The sequence below is a fragment of the Thalassophryne amazonica genome, chromosome 19, assembly GCF_902500255.1.
Source record: "Thalassophryne amazonica chromosome 19, fThaAma1.1, whole genome shotgun sequence".
NCBI classification, from domain to species: Eukaryota; Metazoa; Chordata; class Actinopteri; order Batrachoidiformes; family Batrachoididae; genus Thalassophryne; species Thalassophryne amazonica.
Genome location: NC_047121.1, coordinates 38,130,035 through 38,151,953, shown reverse-complemented (window position 1 = coordinate 38,151,953; position 21,919 = coordinate 38,130,035). Strand labels below are relative to the sequence as shown.

The window sequence follows — 21,919 nt, the reverse complement described above, 5'->3', positions numbered from 1 at the left end:
TTTTGAAACCTGACAACACCTCTGGAGTGATTTTCAAGACATTTCACAGACGTCAGCGTCACGCATCGCATCAAGGTAACCGGCGATCTTTTCAAAAGCTCATGCATATTCACAGGCGTGTCCTGCAGAGGCCATTAAAAAGAAAACATTCCTTATGGAATCCCCCCCAGACAAATATGTTCTCTTGATTAACATGAGCTGTAATTTTAAAAGACGTTTCTAAAATAAACCGATATTATAGGCTAATGCTTGGATTTCAGGAGAAACTAAATTTTGTCAGTTTTGTGAAACTAGCCCTCTAGTTTTAGTAAGCATGTACTAGTAAGTATCTTTCAACTTCGCCTTTGTTGCTCAGGGTTGCTGGAGCAGATGTACATATTGACTTGGCACAACTTTTAGACTGGATGCCCCTCCTGACACAACTCCACATTACATGGAGAATGGGTACAGGTGGCCTTGAAATGGGAACCTTCTGTTTTGGAAGCAAGTGCACTGACCACTTTGCTCCAATGAATATGACCACCACCAAAATTTCACTTGGTAAGACAGTTATATAAATTAGACTGATATCAAGCAGCGGCAGCATAATGCCCACTGTTGCTATGCTAGGCTAAGCTTTAGAAGTGAAAGACCGTGCCAAACAAGCTAATCTCAAGCTACAAATAACTTCAACAACACCCGCTCCTAATTTCCATCATGCATGTGATGAGAAGAATATTCCATGTAACAAGATAAGATACATGTAACAACTTCAAGAACACCCGCTCCTACTTTCCTTCATGCATGTGATGACATGATTACAGTCCATGATCCTGAAGCCACTTTTGATCTGGAACAGTTTTGACTGTGTTGGACACTTAGTCTCTAAAGTAATGGTCAAACAAGATCAGTGTCCATTGGATTCTACGACATATGGCATATGTTACCCCGTAACAGACTTTGACGGGTACTGTATACTTTTCAAGATGATTGGGGTATTTTTAAATGTTGCCCCCTGTGTAATCCTTCATTGACCCCTACCTGACTGTAGCAGCCAGTCTGAGAAGGCTATCATCTGTTTTTGTGAAGGCCATGGTATACTGAGGCAGGACTCTAAGTTTTGTTTAGTACCCTGAAGTTGTACTGAAAAGCTGCTTTGTCCCTGGACTAATATTTCCTTCAACACGTCCAGACAGCCGTCCTACAGGTGGCAGTATTCAGATGTTCTCTGAGATATGCATAAGCCATACAAAGGTTCTTTTTGGATTGACCTCGGGTTTCAAACTTAACTAATGTCTAATGAGGTGATATTCATTATGTACCCATTTATTCATTCTTTCACTCACTGCATCTTCCCAAATCCTAATAAAGTGGACTTCATGCGCTTCTGCCTCAGACCCTCCACGGTGGTGTGCATATGCTTTTTCCCTCACCGTGACATGGTCCAGATCCTGGCCGTTCTCCTGAGAGGAGGCCACAACGTCTCGCTCTGCAATCCACTGTTCCAAGTCCTGCACCTCGCGGCTCAACAGGAAGTAGTGGTACGTGTGGTCCAGCTTCTTGGTGCGGTCCGCGGCCAGTTCCTTCAGACCGGCGTACTGCTTATCCACCTGGCTCTGTCGCCTGATGATGTCCTCACTGCAGACACGGTGAAGGAGGATGGTAAAAAAAGAAGACAATCACAAAGAGAGGAAAAAAGTGGCTGTGCAGTAAATAGATGCAGAAATGATGATATGCAAATGGTGTTGGGGATTAATGTGTCTTTTTTGTTTGCTTGTTCGTTCGGTTTTAAAATTACCAGTGATTTACATTCTGTGGTAAAACACTGGATTTGCTGAAGTGAACTTTTCATGACATTAAATCAGTATTTTATAAAAAAAATATTGTTGATACAAAAAAATATGTTGTTAGTCATGAAATGAAAACAAATTCTGCAACATGATCTAAATTCAAATAATAATGCATAGACACACCCTTGAACATGAATTTTCATGAATGTTTGTTCCCTACTCGCAGGTCCTACCACACTTGGCACATACACACAGTACGGAGGTGGGTTCTCGGATTGTCCAGGCAAGAGCAAATTTACTGTAGGACAGTTATTTGGGTCAATGCCATTGTAACACGTTTTTCACTCTGATTTGCACCAAAACCTGCCACACATATGGTTGTGGGTTCCACAAATGTACAGGCAAGGTCAAATTTGCCAAATGTCAATCATTAGGGTAAAAATCACTGATGTCAAAAGTCAAAATTTAAGTCCTCCCCATAGTAATTTGCACCAAACCTGGCACGCACATGGAGGTTGGTTCCATCACTGCCCAGAAAGGTCACATTTGTGAAAGGTCAATCATTGGGGTCAAGGTAAGTGAAGTCTAAGATAAAAAAAAAATTGCATCAATTTGCACCAAATCTGGCTCACATATGGACATGGGTTCCATAATTATCCAGGCAAAGTCAGATTTACCAAAGGTCAGTCATTGGAGTTAAAGTCATGTCTGTCTGTTTGTTTTGTTCTTCTTCTCCCATGTCATTACACTGAGTTCTACCAAACTTGGTATGTCAGCGAAGACTGCTGACAAAACTGCCCTTAAAGAATTCATTTGGACAAAGGTCAAGGTCAAGTAATCTGATTTTAAACACAATTTGGACTAAATGTGGCACACATATGGAAGTGGATTCCACAATTGCCTGAGCAAGGTCAGCTAGAGGTCAATCACCTGGGTGAAGGTCATGGTCAGCTTAGGTCAAGTGTCAGATTGCATTAGCTCTTAGATCCCTGACACACATAGCCAGAATCATGCAGAATGGCGTCAGAATGACAAATCAGCGCATGGCCACTTATTACAAAGTACAGCCCCAATTCCAGTGAAGTTTGGACGTTGTGTAAAATGTAAATTAAAAACAGAATACAATGATTTGCGAATCCTCTTCAACCTATATTCAACTGAATACACCACAAACACAAGATATTTAATGTTCAAACTGATAAACTTTATTGTTTTTGTGTAAATATTTGCTCATTTTGAAATGGATGCCTGCAACATGTTTCAAAAAAGTTGGGACAGTGGTATGTTTACCACTGTGTTACATCACCTTTCCTTCTAACAACACTCAATAAGCGTTTGGGAACTGAGGACACTAATTGTTGAAGCTTTGTAGGTGGAATTCTTTCCCATTCTTGCTTGATGTACGACTTCAGTTGTTCAACAGTCCCGGGTCTCCGTTGTCGTATTTTGTGCTTCATAATGCACCACACATTTTCAATGGGGGACAGATCTGAACTGCAGGCAGGCCAGTCTAGTACCCACACTCATTTACTATGAAGCCATGCTATTGTAACATGTGTAGAATGTGGTTTGGCATGGTCTTGCTGAAATAAACAGGGACGTCCCTGAAAAAGACGTTGCTTGGATGGCAGCATGTGTTGCTCCAAAACCTGGATGTACCTTTCAGCATTGATGGTGCCATCACAGATGTGTAAGTTGCCTATGCCATGGGCACTAACACACCCCCATACCATCACAGATGCTGGCTTTTGAACTTTGCGCTGATAACAATCTGGATGGTCTTTTTCCTCTTTTGTCCGGAGGACATGATGTCCATGATTTCCAAAAACAATTTGAAATGTGGATTCATCAGCCCACAGCACACTTTTCCACTTTGCATCTCTCCATTTCAAATGAGCTTGGGCCCAGAGAAGGCGGCGGTGTTTCTGGATGGCGTTTATGTATGGCTTTCGCTTTGCATGGTAGAGTTTTAACTTGCACTTGTAGATGTAGCAACGATCTGTGTTAACTGACAATGGTTTTCTGAAGTGTTCTTGAGCCCATGCAGTAAGATCCTTTACACAATGATGTTGGTTTTAATGCAGTGTCGCCTGAGGGATCGAAGGTCACGGGAATTCAGTGTTGGTTTTCAGCCTCCAGTTCTCCAGATTCTCTAAATCTTCTGATTATATTATGAACTGTAGATGATGGAATCTCTAAATTCCTTGCAGTTGAATGTAGAGAAACATTGTTCTTAAACTGTTGGACTATTTTGTCACACAGTTGTCCACAAAGTGGTGATCCTCACCCCATCTTTGCTTGTGAACAGCTGAGCCTTGTGCGGATGCTCCTTTTATACCCAGTTAAAACACTCGCCTGTTTCCAATTAGGTGTTCTTTGAGCATTCATCAACTTTCCCAGTCTTTTGTTGCCCCGTCTCACCTTTTATGAAATGTGTTACAGGCATCCATTTCAAAATGAGCAAATATTTGCACAAAAACAATAATGTTTATCAGTTTGAACATTAAATACCTTGTCTTTGTGTATTCTGTTTTTATTTACACTTCCATTTTATTTACATTTTATTCACAATCTTCAGTTTTGCAGCCACTTGGCATTACACTTGTGGTAATGATACACAAACATTTCCAACATTGTCAGTGAATTTCCTTTTATCAATAAATACAAAATGTCACAAAGACTTGTTTTCACTTTGAGAATAAATACCACCATTTGAGAATAAATACCACCATATATTCTATTTTGCCCAGGGGTTATTGATGCAGACACACTAATGTTATTCTTGTTTTTCTAATGATGGTTTGCTTTACTGGCACTGACAATTTTTTAGGATTGATATTGATATTTAACAGCAGCCAAATGCAGCACTTGGACACAATTTGACAACTTTTATCTGTTTTCTTGTAAATCCAGCCATGAGGGAATAACACACAACTGGACAGGAAACGTCTGAGTAACCAACCGTCCAACTACTTTTGGTTCTCAACAAAAAACACTAAACATGTTGTAATTCTCACACTGTTCACCTGATTTAGATGATAACACTCTCAAATTAAACCTGAACCTCTGTAATTCCATCCTATAGTCTGTCGGACATCTTTTTTTTTCCTCTTTCGGCTTTACACCAAACAATGAAAGTACAAACCCATCAGGATGCTCCTCTGCCAGCATCTTCTGGGCACGGTCAGCCAGCTTCTGGATGGAGTTTTCGTAGTCACCTACTGCCTGCTTGAGGATCAGGTGGCGCTTCAGAACCAGCATGGCACTTTGCTCATCCTGTACAGATGGCGGTGTGAAAGGAGAAAAAGGTACAGAAGAGGAGCAGGAGATAGATACCAGGGAGAATTATGGGGAAAAAAGGATCCCAATACAGGATGGAGAGACGTTGCATCAGAATTTTGGCTCTCTGTTGGGACTGTTTACACAGAGACTGCTACCTGCTGCTTTGGACTTTGAACTAACAGTCTTTTTCAAGACTTTTTTACTTTTTTTTTAACTTTTTCACTGTGCTCCAACGCCTAAGGAAGACCTCTAACGGTCGAAACATCGCGACGGAGCACTTTTATCAGCTAACTTTCATCAGCGTTGGCAAGCTAACTAGCTTGCTAACGCTTTCGTTTTTATTTTTTTTAGCACTGTTGTCGTGCGTTACCTGTGCTGCTCCACAGCGTGTTTAGTCGATTTTTATTTTATTTTAGCACCGTTGTCGTGCGTTCGCTGTTGTCGTGCGTTACCTGTGCTGCTTCATGGCCTGTCTGGTGCCTTAATTAAGGCACTCCTTCTGCTGAATCACCTCTAAATTATTTACACATTATTCACTTTGTGTGTTTTTAGGAATCCGCTAGGTTGCGTAGCTACTAGCTCTTAGCCGATTTAGCATGGCGGCTTCTCCTGTCTCTCCCGTACTTTTCTGCTCTGGGTGTGAAATGTTTAGTTATTCCTCGGCCTCCTTTAGCAGTAACGGTACTTGTAATAAGTGTAGCTTATTCGTAGCTTTGGAGGCCAGGCTGGGCGAATTGGAGACTCGGCTCCGCACCGTGGAAAATTCTACAGCTAGCCAGGCCCCTGTAGTCGGTGCGGACCAAGGTAGCTTAGCCGCCGTTAGTTCCCCCCTGGCAGATCCCAGGCAGTCGGGAAAGCAGGCTGACTGGGTGACTGTGAGGAGGAAGCGTAGCCCTAAACAGAAGCCCCGTGTACACCGCCAACCCGTTCACATCTCTAACCGTTTTTCCCCACTCAACGATACACTCGCCGAGGATCAAACTCTGGTTATTGGCGACTCTGTTTTGAGAAATGTGAAGTTAGCGACACCAGCAACCATTGTCAATTGTCTTCCGGGGGCCAGAGCAGGCGACATCGAAGGACATTTGAAATTGCTGGCTAAGGCTAAGCGTAAGTTTGGTAAGATTGTAATTCACGTCGGCAGTAATGACACTCGGTTACGCCAATCGGAGGTCACTAAAATTAACATTAAATCGGTGTGTAACTTTGCAAAAACAATGTCGGACTCTGTTGTTTTCTCTAGGCCCCTCCCCAATCAGACCGGGAGTGACATGTTTAGCCGCATGTTCTCCTTGAATTGCTGGCTGTCTGAGTGGTGTCCAAAAAATGAGGTGGGCTTCATAGATAATTGGCAAAGCTTCTGGGGAAAACCTGGTCTTGTTAGGAGAGACGGCATCCATCCCACTTTGGATGGAGCAGCTCTCATTTCTAGAAATCTGGCCAATTTTCTTGGATCCTCCAAACTGTGACTGTCCAGCGTTGGGACCAGGAGGCAGAGCTGTGGTCTTATACACCTCTCTGCAGCTTCTCTCCCCCTGCCATCCCCTCATTACCCCATCCCCGTAGAGACGGTGCCTGCTCCCAGACCACCAATAACCAGCAAAAATCTATTTAAGCATAAAAATTCAAAAAGAAAAAATAATATAGCACCTTCAACTGCACCACAGACTAAAACAGTTAAATGTGGTCTATTAAACATTAGGTCTCTCTCTTCTAAGTCCCTGTTGGTAAATGATATAATAATTGATCAACGTATTGATTTATTCTGCCTAACAGAAACCTGGTTACAGCAGGATGAATATGTTAGTTTAAATGAGTCAACACCCCCGAGTCACACTAACTGTCAGAATGCTCGTAGCACGGGCCGAGGCGGAGGATTAGCAGCAATCTTCCATTCCAGCTTATTAATTAATCAAAAACCTAGACAGAGCTTTAATTCATTTGAAAGCTTGTCTCTTAGTCTTGTCCATCCAAATTGGAAGTCCCAAAAACCAGTTTTATTTGTTATTATCTATCGTCCACCTGGTCGTTACTGTGAGTTTCTCTGTGAATTTTCAGACCTTTTGTCTGACTTAGTGCTTAGCTCAGATAAGATAATTATAGTGGGCGATTTTAACATCCACACAGATGCTGAGAATGACAGCCTCAACACTGCATTTAATCTATTATTAGACTCTATTGGCTTTTCTCAAAAAGTAAATGAGTCCACCCACCACTTTAATCATATCTTAGATCTTGTTCTGACTTATGGTATGGAAATAGAAGACTTAACAGTATTCCCTGAAAACTCCCTTCTGTCTGATCATTTTTTAATAACATTTACATTTACCCTGATGGACTACCCTGCAGTGGGGAATAAGTTTCATTACACTAGAAGTCTTTCAGAAAGCGCTGTAACTAGGTTTAAGGATATGATTCCTTCTTTATGTTCTCTAATGCCATATACCAACACAGAGCAGAGTAGCTACCTAAACTCTGTAAGGGAGTTAGAGTATCTCGTCAATAGTTTTACATCCTCATTGAAGACAACTTTGGATGCTGTAGCTCCTCTGAAAAAGAGAGCTTTAAATCAGAAGTGTCTGACTCCGTGGTATAACTCACAGACTCGTAGCTTAAAGCAGATAACCCGTAAGTTGGAGAGGAAATGGCGTCTCACTAATTTAGAAGATCTTCACTTAGCCTGGAAAAAGAGTTTATTGCTCTATAAAAAAGCCCTCCGTAAAGCTAGGACATCTTTCTACTTATCACTAATTGAAGAAAATAAGAACAACCCCAGGCTGACAAAGAGTCAGAGCTCTATTGAGCTGAGTATTCCATTAACTTTAACTAGTAATGACTTCATGACTTTCTTTGCTAACAAAATTTTGACTATTAGAGAAAAAATTACTCATAACCATCCCAAAGATGTATCGTTATCTTTGGCTGCTTTCAGTGATGCCGGTATTTGGTTAGACTCTTTCTCTCCGATTGTTCTGTCTGAGTTATTTTCATTAGTTACTTCATCCAAACCATCAACATGTTTATTAGACCCCATTCCTGCCAGGCTGCTCAAGGAAGTCCTACCATTATTTAATGCTTCAATCTTAAATATGATCAATCTATCTTTGTTAGTTGGCTATGTACCACAGGCTTTTAAGGTGGCAGTAATTAAACCATTACTTAAAAAGCCATCACTTGACCCAGCTATCTTAGCTAATTATAGGCCAATCTCCAACCTTCCTTTTCTCTCAAAGATTCTTGAGAGGGTAGTTGTAAAATAGCTAACTGATCACCTGCAGAGGAATGGTCTATTTGAAGAGTTTCAGTCAGGTTTTAGAATTCATCATAGTACAGAAACAGCATTAGTGAAGGTTACAAATGATCTTCTTATGGCTTCGGACAGTGGACTTATCTCTGTGCTTGTTCTGTTGGACCTCAGTGCTGCTTTTGATACTGTTGACCATAAAATTTTATTACAGAGATTAGAGCATGTCATAGGTATTAAAGGCACTGCGCTGCGGTGGTTTGAATCATATTTGTCTAATAGATTACAGTTTGTTCATGTAAATGGGGAATCTTCTTCACAGACTAAAGTTAATTATGGAGTTCCACAAGGTTCTGTGCTAGGACCAATTTTATTCACTTTATACATGCTTCCCTTAGGCAGTATTATTAGACGGTATTGCTTAAATTTTCATTGTTACGCAGATGATACCCAGCTTTATCTATCCATGAAGCCAGAGGATACACACCAATTAGCTAAACTGCAGGATTGTCTTACAGACATAAAGACATGGATGACCTCTAATTTCCTGCTTTTAAACTCAGATAAAACTGAAGTTATTGTACTTGGCCCCACAAATCTTAGAAGCATGGTGTCTAACCAGATCTTTACTCTGGATGGCATTTCCCTGACCTCTAGTAATACTGTGAGAAATCTTGGAGTCATTTTTGATCAGGATATGTCATTCAAAGCGCATATTAAACAAATATGTAGGACTGCCTTTTTGCATTTACGCAGTATCTCTAAAATCAGAAAGGTCTTGTCTCAGAGTGATGCTGAAAAACTAATTCATGCATTTATTTCCTCTAGGTTGGACTATTGTAATTCATTATTATCAGGTTGTCCTAAAAGTTCCCTAAAAAGCCTTCAGTTGGTTCAGAATGCTGCAGCTAGAGTACTGACGGGGACTAGAAGGAGAGAGCATATCTCACCCGTGTTGGCCTCTCTTCATTGGCTTCCTGTTAATTCTAGAATAGAATTTAAAATTCTTCTTCTTACTTATAAGGTTTTGAATAATCAGGTCCCATCTTATCTTAGGGACCTCGTAGTACCATATTACCCCATTAGAGCGCTTCGCTCTCAGACTGCAGGCTTACTTGTAGTTCCTAGGGTTTGTAAGAGTAGAATGGGAGGCAGAGCCTTCAGCTTTCAGGCTCCTCTCCTGTGGAACCAGCTCCCAATTCAGATCAGGGAGACAGATACTCTCTCTACTTTTAAGATTAGGCTTAAAACTTTCCTTTTCGCTAAAGCTTATAGTTAGGGCTGGATCAGGTGACCCTGGACCATCCCTTGGTTATGCTGCTTTAGACGTAGACTGTGGGGGGGGTTCCCATGATGCACTGTTTCTTTCTCTTTTTGCTCCGTATGCATCACTCTGCATTTAATCATTAGTGATCGATCTCTCCCCCCCTCCACAGCATGTCTTTTTCCTGGTTCTTTCCCTCAGCCCCAACCAGTCTCAGCAGAAGACTGCCCCTCCCTGAGCCTGGTTCTGCTGGAGGTTTCTTCCTGTTAAAAGGGAGTTTTTCCTTCCCACTGTAGCCAAGTGCTTGCTCATAGGGGGTCGTTTTGACCGTTGGGGTTTTTCATAATTATTGTATGGCCTTGCCTTACAATATAGAGCGCCTTGGGGCAACTGTTTGTTGTGATTTGGCGCTATATAAAAAAAAAAGTTGAGTTGAGTTGAGATGATTTTGAGGAGTACACATCAAAGAAAAAAATGTGTCGCCTCAATTGAAGAAACAAAAATGAAGCATGTAATCATGTTAATGCATGCAGCTCCACTTGTTTGCACAACACGACACGCCTTGTTTTGAATTAAATACATCTTCAACCACTTGGCTGAGCTCCTCAGCTCCGTTTCTCACCTTGGCCTTTTCATCAGCGATCATGTAGAGCTCCTGCTCCCCGATCCAGGCCTCTGCCTCATCTGCATCGTTGTAGTACTGCTGGGCCAAGTTGGAGCCGTTCAATCTGTCCCGGCGTTTGACCATCTCATCCTGCAGCCTGGCCCACGCCTCCTCCAGATCGCGTAGCTGCTCCATGATCTGCCCTGCCTCCGGTTTGCCCCCGGTGCTGGCAGCAGTCCCCATCCTCCATCCTCGATTGAGCATTTCTTCGATACGAGGCTGGTGACCTTCGATCTCTCTCTGCAGCGACTGATGGACAGTAAACAGGATCGTGAGCATGTTGCTCAGCCACAGCGGTACCACCATGGTGTCCAATTAGCAGTTAACTCCTTCTGACAAGTTAACTGGACCATAGAACTGCAAAGGCCTCAGAAGGAGTCAGTCATTACTCAACCCAACTGCTAAAAAGAGTTCACGCATTTCCTCCCAACTCGTGCCATCATTTTTAATAATATAACTAAGGCTAAGCCTTGAACCGAACGTAGGTTGATGTAAATATATTGTGTCGATTGTATGAGATACACCATAGTTCAAAATTGCTTGCTTTAAATAGACTGATATGATTTGTTAATGATAAACTATTGTAGGCTTTAATGGTACATACATATGGGTTTATTAAAGGTATTCATGAAAATATCATTGCTAAGTAGAATATCAAGAACAGAAACTTCTGTATTCTCAAGATCGTTAGATTTATTGAATGATCAATGTAATTTACAAAAACATTAATGAGCCAACATTAATGAGCGAAGCTCCTCACCATCTCACCATGTTTTTTAGGTCCTTCAGACTTTTTTCAGTAAAATGGGAGCATTAGCATGGCTAAAACCTTTCAGCCCCATCCAGGGCTCTCTTGACCCCCTGCCATTTTAAGCATACAAAACACATACAATAAAGTTAAAAATGTTGGGGTTCGCCCCTGGTTCTGTCTGGGTCCCTGCTCTGTCTCTATGTTTCTAGGTGAAGCTGCTGTGGCACTTTTGCTGTTTCGCTCGATGCATCAGCTGCTGGTGATGTCATGGGCTCATCTCCCAACTGTCAAACTGCACGTGGGAGCTGTTTGAGCGGGGTCTTTACGTCAGGACTCCACCCCATCTGTCAAGACAGCATGTGGCGTTGTTAGAGCAGCGTCTCATGACTGATCAGCATTCCCGAGTGGGTGTCTACAGCTGATGGTCATCTCGTCTCGTCACATTCCAGATTTAACCTCGGATCCTCCGTTGGTTCAGGGACAGAATCTCTGCTTACCTCTAATTACCTCCGGGTTGCCACCGGTTCCCAGCTGTGCTCTGACAGCGCACTCAGTCGGTAACCTGATCTAATGTTTGTCTAAGTGTCCTTGGTTTGGTGTCTCTCGCCGTTATATTGGAGCTAATGCCACTTCTTATGTTTTTCCACAGTGAGTCTCCGGGCTTAGTATGTACCTGCTGTTATCTCTCCACGGGGAGCCTCGGCGCTCCGCACGTTCCGTCGTTACTTTTCTGCTGTGACCTTCCAGGCTCATGAATGTAAATTATTGTGTTTTTCCCTGCAGTTGCTTCCAGGCTCAGTGTGTACCGTGTTGTGTTTTTTCCTATCGAGATGTCCCAAGCTTAGAATGCAACCTGTTCGAGTTGAGCTTCCATTCCCTGAACGGAATCAGTTGGGTTTTTCCTTTTACAAGCCTCCAGGCTCAATCAGCTGTATTTTATTTCCTCTGTGAGTTTTCTATTTCAGACATAACCATCCATGTATTTCTTTGTGAGATTTTAGGTTTGTAATGTTAAATTATCATTCGTATTTTTCCACGGTCTCACCTGCATGCCTCTTGCTTTAACCCTGATGCATTCTGTTTTTCGCCTGGTGTGTCATCACACGTGGAGCTTCACACTAATCAGCTGTTAATTTGTCAGCATCCATTCTTCTCCGCGCTGCTTCGTGATCAGCTGTTATTCAGTTCTCTGAGTCTGTTTCTCTCCCCGGGGTTCAGCTTAATCAGCTGTAATTCAGTTCCCAGAGTTCGTGCGTCCGTGCTGTTCAGTAACTATGTGCACAGTATCTAGTTTCTCAGCTGGCTTAACTGCTAAGTTATTTTGTATCATCAGTGATTAGATCTACTATCAGTCTGGAGTGGGTCTGCACGCAGTGGCTCAGTTATTCATTGAATGTAGCTGTGGTTTTCTGAACTCACTGTATTGCTGCACGTTTCTGAGCCTGGCACCTGGAGCTGTCATCTGAGTCCATCTGTCTGCCACATGTGCACACCTTTGGGGTGTGTCATATAGAACTGAAATCCTGAACGAACAAGAACTTTGATCCTGAACTTTGATCTGAACTCCTGAATGAAATGAACTGTGATCTGAACTGAACTCCTGTATGAAGTGAGACTTTGATCCTGAAGTGAGATCCTGAATGAACTGAACATTGATTTGAACTGGAACCCAAAATGAACTATTTGAGTTTAGTTTTGATTTTTATTTCTAGATGTGTGCCCAAATGCCCTTGCACAATCTCACCTGCTCTCTCGTTCTCCCCTGCAGTTCTTCCAGTCCCAGTAGCTCCGCAGGCTGGTCCCTGTTTCCCTGCTAGTACCTGGTCCCTGTCCTGTCTGACCTGTCTGTCCCGTCGGTCAGGTCCCCATGGTTCCCGTCCTTGTCCTGTTGCCCTGTCTGTCCCGACAGTCAGGTTCCCTTCGTCTATCCTGTCTGTCCCGTCAGTCAAGTCCTCGTGGTCAGATCCTCTTGGTTCTTGTCCTTCCACTGTGCAGTCCCCGTTTTGTTCAATAAACTCTTGTTTATTTCACTCTTTCTGCCTTACTGCTCCTGCATTTGGGTCAAACATCCAAACCCGGTCCTCAACCTTAACAAAAACAGCACATAAAAACAAAATATGTCACAGCGCCACTAGGCATTAAAAGCCAGCTTCGGCCTCACTTGATGGTCGGTATGAATAAATACCAACATTCCCCAAGAATAACTCTGCATAGAATACGAGGTCTGTCCAAAAAGTATTGGACCTTTTTATTTTTTCAAAAACCATATGGATTTGAATCACGTGTGATTGCATCAGCCAAGCTTGAACCTTCATGCGCATGCATGAGTTTTTTCACGCCTGTCAGTTGCGTCATTCGCCTGTGAGCAGGCTTTGTGTGAGCAGTGGTCCACCCCTCTCGTTGGATTTTTATTGCGAATAAAAGTCTGAACGATTTGGAGCTTTGCTGCATCAAATTTTTCCAGAAACTGAGAGAGACCTCCAGCTGGACACCATTCGGAAAATTTAGATGGCTTTCAGCGACGATTTTATGGGGATTACACAGATTAAGGAGTGCTCCAGCCGGTTTAAAGACCGCCCACAGCGTCTGAGAGCACGGCGCGCTCCGAGCGTCAATCGACAGACTCAAACCCCGCTCAAACAACCAGATAATTTCCAACGTGAAGGCTTTGTTGATCCGGGACATCGTCTAACTTTCACAAAAAGGTAGAAGTTGTGGACATCAGCACTTTTTTGGCACATTCTACTGTTACAGGAGTTTTTTTTCATGGAAAGAGAAGCGGAGGGATGCGCCACCATGCCACTCATGCCGCAGGACAAAACCACCTCTGTGTTGGTCTCACAGGACGGCTTTCAGGTGGCTTTTCAGTCGTGTGAGTATCTGAGAAATTGTGCATGAGCTGGACATGCCCCAACATGTCCTGTGAGGCTTCATCACGGCGTTGCTTTGCACCATGCGGCTCCGCCGCGATGCGCGGAGTTCCTCGGTTCTTCTTTCCATGACAAAAACTCCTGTAACAGTGGAATGTGCCGTTCGTTTCTAAACTGGATGCTGTCTTGATCCGGTATGTCGTCTGACTAGCACAGGAATTGCGGAAGACGTGGACATCAGCACTTTTTCGGCACACTGAGACAGATGTGCAGAGGAACGCATGACGCAAAGCTCCGCCGTGATGAAGCCTCACAGGACATGTTGGGGCATGTCCAGCTCATGCACAACTTCTCAGATACTCACACGACTGAAAAGCAACCAACAGCTGTCTGAAAGCCACCTGAAAGCCGTCCTGTGAGACCAACACGGAGGTGGTTTTGTCCCGCGCCATGAGCGGCACAGTGGCGCAATCCTCCGCTTCTCTTTCCATGAAAAAAACTCCTGTAACAGTAGAATGTGCCGAAAAAGTGCTGATGTCCACGCCTTATGCCTTTTTTGTGAAAGTTAGACAACGTCCCGGATCAACAAAGCCTTCACGTTGGAAATGATCTGGTTGTTTAAGCGGGGTTTGAGCTTGTCGAGCGCGTCATGCTCTCAGACGCTGTGGGCGGTCTTTAAACCGGCTGGAGCACTCCTTAATCTGTGTAATCCCCATAAAATCGTCACTGAAAGCCATCTAAATTTTCCGTATGGTGTCCAGCTGGAGGTCTCTCACAGTTTCTGGAAAAATTTGATGCAGCAAAGCTCCAAATCGTTCAGACATTTATTTGCAATAAAAATCCGACGAGAGGGGTAGACCACTGCTCACACAAAGCCTGCTCACAGGCGAATGACGCAACCGACAGGCGTGAAAAAACTCACGTATGAGCACGAAGGTTCAAGCTTGGCTGATGCAATCACACGTGATTCAAATCCATATGGTTTTTGCAAAAAATAAAAAGGTCCGATACTTTTGGCCAGACCTCGTAAGTGAATTTTATGATAAATTCCAATGAGGCATCAAATTATTGCACTCAAAAAACTGATTCATTGGATTGGATTTCCATTTAATAAATATATGTATTTCCAACTAAATTAAATTAAATTATCTTGCATGGATGTACTTTTTTGAGTTGGGGCTACATATATTTATTAGATGGAAATCCTGCACATAATTTAATTGAGTTCATCCAATGAGTCATTTTTTTTTACTGTGATTAACAACGAAAACAGTCTTTCCTTCTTTATTTTGCATATATGATATGACTTTTTCAAACTGGAACATGTTCATGCAAAAGCAAGATTACATAAGTACAGAGCAAATGTTTTAATGAAATGAAAACTTTACAAAGTATAAATAAATTATTAAAATGTTTGAACACTTTTCACCTTTAAAAATACATGATTTATTTATAGAAGAAAGTATCTGTCATTTTATTATTAGCTGATTATGAGCAGTTTGTGTTGTCATGTCTCAGGCAGCATAACTACAAATCAAGTTGTTGTATTGCTTAGTTTTTATGATTATTTGATTTGATTTCTTTAAAAAAAAAATTCACTCCTTTTATTTTTGTTGGAATAGGAATATTTGGATATTTTAAACTTGGTTTGATCAAACTTGCATTGTGGCTGAATTACCTGCACAGTGCACTCTGAAATACTATACAAAAGCAGAAATAAAAAAACATATTAAACAAGAGTACCTCATGTTTCAGACAGATTCATGCAAATTAATTATTTCTGTTTCAGTAATAACAGAATACATGGTTCTCTGTGACATTTGATCAATTCTGCTAAAATAAATCAACCAAACCGCTTTATTTTTGATGAAAAGTCAATACTGCCACTGTGTTAAATTCTTAGCTGCTCCTAAGTGTTTGGGTTAAGCATTTGTATCCATGAGTTTGATCTTTCAAGGTTACCCAAAGTCAAGCTTTAATGTGACCAATAGAAATGTGGTATCGCTGTATCCAGTTCCTTGAAATAGCCATTCTAAATTAAGATTAGATCAACTTTATTTATCCTGAAGGAAATTAGTTTTGCCAGAGTAAACAGTAAACAGTGAACAATGTTTTTTTTTTTTTTACAATAATTACAACAAATTTATATGAAATAACTGGAAGACATCTGAAAGAACTGGAAGAAACTCTGAGTAACCAAATAACTCTGTCTGTTATGTATTCATTGTGCAGAAGGAGGAGGAATTATATAGTACCACCTCTGTGGTCTCAGTCTATGTCTGAAGGTGCTCTGACAGGACATCAGTGTGGCATGCAGGGGGTGGGAGGTGTTTCCCGGATGCTGAGCAGTTTCCTCAGCATCCTCCACAGACACCAGCTCAACTCCCAGTTCAGAGCCAGCTCTCATGATGAGCTTGTTGAGTCTTATTATTTGAGTTGAGTCGTATTATTATTTCATTTCATTTATTTGTTTATTTGACAGGGACAATGCAGTCAACATAGATCGAGCAATATCTGCAACTGATGTGATGCACAAAGAGTTTATAGCTTCAACTAATTCACAACTCTTGTTCCTGGTTGGGCCTTTCTACAAATTACATAATTCATAATTCTACAATTTACATAATTCGAAATTCTAAAATGTAATTAAATAATAAACAACCTCATTCATCATTTCATTCGATCATCGACCCACCTTCTCACATGTAAAAATTTCTTATTTTTTATATAAATTATTTTGACCTTTCAAGATCACAGGCCAAGGTCAAAAGTCATGTGACCAATACAAAGATGATGCATTTCTTCATATTATTGATTAATGGTAACCTAAGTGTATCTATAACCAACTAATCAGAATAATCATTCTAAATAGCTTCAATTGGGCCAAAAAACTGACCTTGACCTGTAACCTGGATTAAAAAAATTAAAAAATAAATAATAAATAAATAAATAGTAGTAGTAGCGGCCCTGCGACAGACTGGGGTCCTGTCCAGGATGCATCATGCCTCAAGCCCTATGACTGCCCTATGACCCCCCCCCCCCCCCAACCCTTAATTGTAGTAAGGGGATATAGAAAACAGATGCACAAGTGATATCAGTAGTAATAATGTTTGAGAGTCAGCCAAAGAGTGATTTCAGGTTGAAAAAAATTCATTTCAAAGTCAAGGTCACAGATCAAGGTTGAGTACAAATCACATTAAAACACTTATGTTGAATTATGCTGTTCACACACAAACTGACTCACAGGACAGAAAACTGCTCCCTCATGTGCCAAAATGTGTCTGGGCATAAAGATAAGTAAACCATAAATAATAACACTAGTGATACATGTGCAACTATTCACACCAAACTAAACTGTTCATCTTATAACATAATTACACTAAAACACACTCCAGCTGGCAGGGAGGCTTTGTTTTTCTTTTGTCATTTAGATGATTTTTTTCTCATTATTTTAACATTGTGTTACATTAAGGCTGTGATTCTTACCTGATTCTTCTTCAGCAACATCTGCACAGTTTGAAGATTGTGACCGTGCTCTTGTGATGTTGCGAGAGGCATCCTCTCCTCAATCCAAAGCTACCATTAAATTTAAAACATAAAGCAAAAAGAGACAATGAAGAAAAAGAAACAATGCTGAGAAAATAGTTTTACAGATTTCAGATGTGCACTGAGTGAAAAATAAAAAATAAAGCTGGGATCATCTTCAGTCTGCTAAATTCCCCTTTGCACTCTGCCACCAATATCTAAAATATTAAAAAAAAACTTCGCTAAGCCGTCTCCACATGAGCGGAATGGATTTCAGCTCTGAAACCAATAAGGGATTAAAGCTTTTACTCAGATTCATCTGGGTGAATATGAGTGAATTTCCCAGCTAGTGTGTGGGATGAATCCTGGGCGAAAGAACTGAAAAGTTCATTTCTAAATTAATTGACAACCAATTTGTGGAATGAACACCTCTGATGTTCAGCGCTCAAAATTGGATCTTACCAGCTCATCAGCCAGGTCTCTGTAGTACTGATGGATGGCCTTGGCGGCCTCCAACTTGCTCTTCCGGCGGTCCAGCGGTGTGAGGAGCTGCTGGAACTCCATCTGCACGGCCTGCTGCTCAGCCTCCAGCTCCGGCTGGTCCTCCCTGCAGCCGCCGTGCTTCCTGACTGCCTCCTGGAGCTCGTCCAGCTCCCGAGCGCGGTCACGTACCTGGTTCTCTGTAATCTAGTGCAGAGACATGAGATTAGAGTTAATGGATGGATAGTCGTCCTCTTTAATTAGAAGGTAGAGCAGGGCTGATCTCCTCTAAATCAGTTTGTCTCACGATTTTAACGCTTAAGCCCTCGAGCCTATTTCACTAAAATCACATACCCATACATTATGATTGATTTCTCAGCTTGTACAAGGTCAAAAATGCAAAACTTTGGATCAGCTAAAAGACAGGTCCTAGGGAATGTTGTGGATGCAAAAAAATTGAAAGTAGGCGTAAATGAGGTTTTTTGCCCAAAAAAATGAATTTTGATTTATGTCTTTATTTGCTTGGCGTTTCAGCTGTGGTTAGTTGATATATGATTGAAGTGGATACTTTTGTAGAGGAGACTTGCTTGACATTTTGATGTATAATAAGTGTATGTTGGTGTCAGCACTGGTTAGTTATGAGCGTTCAAATGTTCCAAAACGGGGCAAGTCCCCAAATTTGGGGACTCTCTGGTTTAAGAATGGACCATAGAGTTCATCGATTTCCTACTGCTTATCCTAATAGAGATCACGGAGGGACGGAGAGTACCCCAGCATACACTGGTCATGTCAGGTTTGGCGGGGAAGCACTGGTGCTGTAGCCACCACATTACGGGAACCTTCTTGGGTTCTTGATGACAGCCACCCGGGCAGACAACCAGTCCTTCCCCACCTCTTGAAAATAACCATCTATCTGCTGCAGCCAGGTCAAACTCGGGTGTTCCCTTGACCTTCTCCAGCTCGTGGGTTTCTCAATACTGAGGCACCTGCGTGCTAGATTGTGCACAGAGAAACGCGTCATATGGTCAAAATGCCGCAGCTGAAGTTCCCTCACGATGTAAGTTGTACTCCTCCTCTTAGTCAAGTCTTTCCAATGGTACCCAACGATCAATCAAGGAATCGAAGTACCAAAGACATCAGTTCTCACCTTAGGTTACTCAACCACACAATAAGGCCGGAAGCGTCACAACCAGGGATGGTTACTGTCCCAAAATGTTTCATAAAGGTACCAGTGCTTGTACCCTGACTTTAATACCGGCTCCTCAATTATACTTTTTTCAATAACAATAGTTTGCAGGATGTTTGTTTTTTACTGCAAGGTACATGCCAAGTAGTTTCATAGCATAAGAAAATATAAGTTGTCTGTTTCAACCTTTACATTTCAGGACCTGAGCATTTTTACACTCCGCATCAACAAACAAACCTATTTATTACCACAACTTGAACATCTGTTAACATAATTGAAGTAAATAACACTGTAAAAGTAGGCATAAAACCGAGATCCCTGCTGGACCTCTTGAACCTTTTCAAACCAGAAAGCATGGATTACAAAGGAGGTCTCCATGCTCATACGAGCTTGTGATGGGGCCTTCAAGTCAAGAGACCGGGCCTTATATAGCTGCGTGAGGGCAAACTTAAGACAAGGCGTCAGGAAGGCGAAACGGACGCACTCAAAGAAGATTGAGGAGAGCGTCAGGAATAACAATGCAAGACAGGCATGAACTGAAAGGAATTACCAAATATGAGGGAAATACTGCCACCATCTCTGAGAGCAGTGCCTCGCTGGCAGAGAAGCTGAACTGCTTCTTCTCAAGGTTTGAGGCAACTTCTCTACCCTCACACATAAACATCCCTGTTACGGACTCAAGGGTTATGATTGTTCAGGAACATGAAGTGAGGAGTGTGTTCAGAGCTGTCAACCCAAGGAAAGCCACAGGCCCAGATGGTGTACCTGGGAAGGTCTTGAAAGCCTGTAGCTACGAACTAGCAAAGGTTTGTACAAACATTTTCAACTTGTCCCTTGCCAGTGCCACAGTCCCCTCCTGTCTTAAAACAGCTACAATCATTCCAGTACCCAAAAAACACAACATAAAGAACTTGAATGATTATAGACCTGTTGCCCTCACACCCGTGGTCACTAAATGCCTAGAGAGACTGATAGCACAGCATATAAACGCCAACCTCCCTCCATCATTTGATAACCATCAGTTTGCATATAGATGAAACAGATCCACCTAGGATGCCATAAATACAGCCGTTTACACAGTTTTACAGCACCTGGAACGAAGTCACACGTATGCCCGGATGCTGTTCATTGATTATAGCTCAGCATTCAATACCATCATTTTGGACATTCTTATCAGGAAACTTCTCCATCTTGGCTTCTCTTCACATGTCTGCTCCTGGATCCTGGACTTCCTTACACACTGTAACAAGTTTGTTAAACTTGGTTCTCATTTCTCCTCCTCACTAACTCTCAGCACGGGCTGCCCTCAAGGCTGTGTGCTAAGCCCTCGGCTGTATTCCCTATATACATTTGACTGCACATCTGCTTCCACAGCCAACACAATAATTAAGTTTGCAGACGATACCACTGTCATTGGCCTCATCTCGGGGGGGATGAGACAGCATATCGCAAGGAAGTCCAAAGTCTGATAATGTGGTGCTCTGCGAACTACCTCAACTTGAACATAAACAAAACAAAAGAACTGATAATAGACTTCAGGAAGAACAGGATCGATTACCCGCTCCTCTTCATAAAAGGTGACTCAGAGCTATAAATTTCTGGGTATACACATCACAAACACACTCTCCTGGACAGTGCACACAACTGATCTAATCAAGAAGGCATCCCAACGCCTTCACTTTCTCAGAATCCTAAGGAAACATCATCTCAGAAGAGCAGTAATGGAGTCCTTCTACCACGCTGTCATCGAGAACATGCTGACCTACGGAGTCACAGTCTGGTATGCAGCTTGCACAGCAGCAGAAAGAAGGACTCTACAAAGGATGGTGGAAACAGCACAAAAGATTATTGGCTGTCCTCTTCCCTCTCTGGAAGAAGTCGCAGGTGCTCGATACCTTTCCAGAGCCAAAAACATTTTGAAAGACTCTTCACATCCTGGACACAAAATATTCAACCTTATGCCCTCAGGCAGGCGGTACAGAGCCATAAAGACACACACAAACAGACTTTTGAACAGTTTTTACCCCAGAGCCATACAACATTTAAACAAATTACAACCACACTGACAACTTTGGGACAATATAGAATAGGGACTGTGCAATAATGTTTTTTTTTAACCTATTAGTTTTACTATGTCTAATCATGCATTTGACACTTAAGGCTGTATTATTTATTGTGATTGTTATTATTGTATTATGTGTGTGTGTGTGTGTCATTACATGTATGTGTGTTTGCGCGATGGGTATGTGTGTGTGTTGCTATGCCACTGTGATGAGTCTCCTGCAATTTCGTTGTATCACTTGTACAATAACAATAAAGCCTATTCTATTCTAACCAGTGCAGTTTGTGAACCAAGTTCCAGAGTTTCATGTTTTTCCTTGTAACTATCACATCTCTGTGTAACGCTACGTTATACAGCCAATCACAGCATTTTTAGACCAATGTAGAGCCATCCATCCATTTTATATACCTTCTTACTCCAGTTAACAGTAACGGGGGGCTGGAGCCTAACACAGCAGTCATGGGGCGTGAGGCAGGGTACACCCTGGACAGGATGCCAGTCTGTCACAGTACAGTGTATGAACATGCCAAACATGATATATATTATACTGGCTCACAGACTCTGAGAATTAGGACTTAATATTGACATTTGCAACTGAATGACAAGTTATTTCTTGATTTTTAACAGAACTGGAGCATTTTCAGCAGTGCCACAAAGTATCGAAATTCAGTACTCTGGACCTTCATCCTCCTGCAAAAGTATTGACATTTGCAAACATCTCAATCTAGCAACGTAATGACCCCGTAAGATCATCCCAGGCGTCTCAAAGACCAAGGAAAATGTATGCTGCATTCATCAATGCATTCTAAGGAGCTTTCGAAA

At 42.0% G+C, this 21,919-nt stretch overlaps 1 protein-coding gene across 3 annotated transcripts in view; it reads right to left on the bottom strand.

Annotated features, from left to right (window-relative positions):
* Window positions 1-21,919, bottom strand: part of sptb (spectrin, beta, erythrocytic) — a 118,692-nt gene that overhangs the window by 30,400 nt on the left and 66,373 nt on the right. For all 3 annotated transcript variants that reach the window (XM_034194863.1, XM_034194864.1, XM_034194865.1), the window contains 5 exons: window positions 17,832-18,056; window positions 17,331-17,420; window positions 10,182-10,472; window positions 4,915-5,045; window positions 1,413-1,617 (listed from right to left, as the gene is read on the bottom strand). In XM_034194863.1, the coding sequence (XP_034050754.1) occupies window positions 1,413-1,617; window positions 4,915-5,045; window positions 10,182-10,472; window positions 17,331-17,420; window positions 17,832-18,056 (942 nt within the window). The remainder of the gene's footprint in view (window positions 1-1,412; window positions 1,618-4,914; window positions 5,046-10,181; window positions 10,473-17,330; window positions 17,421-17,831; window positions 18,057-21,919) is intronic.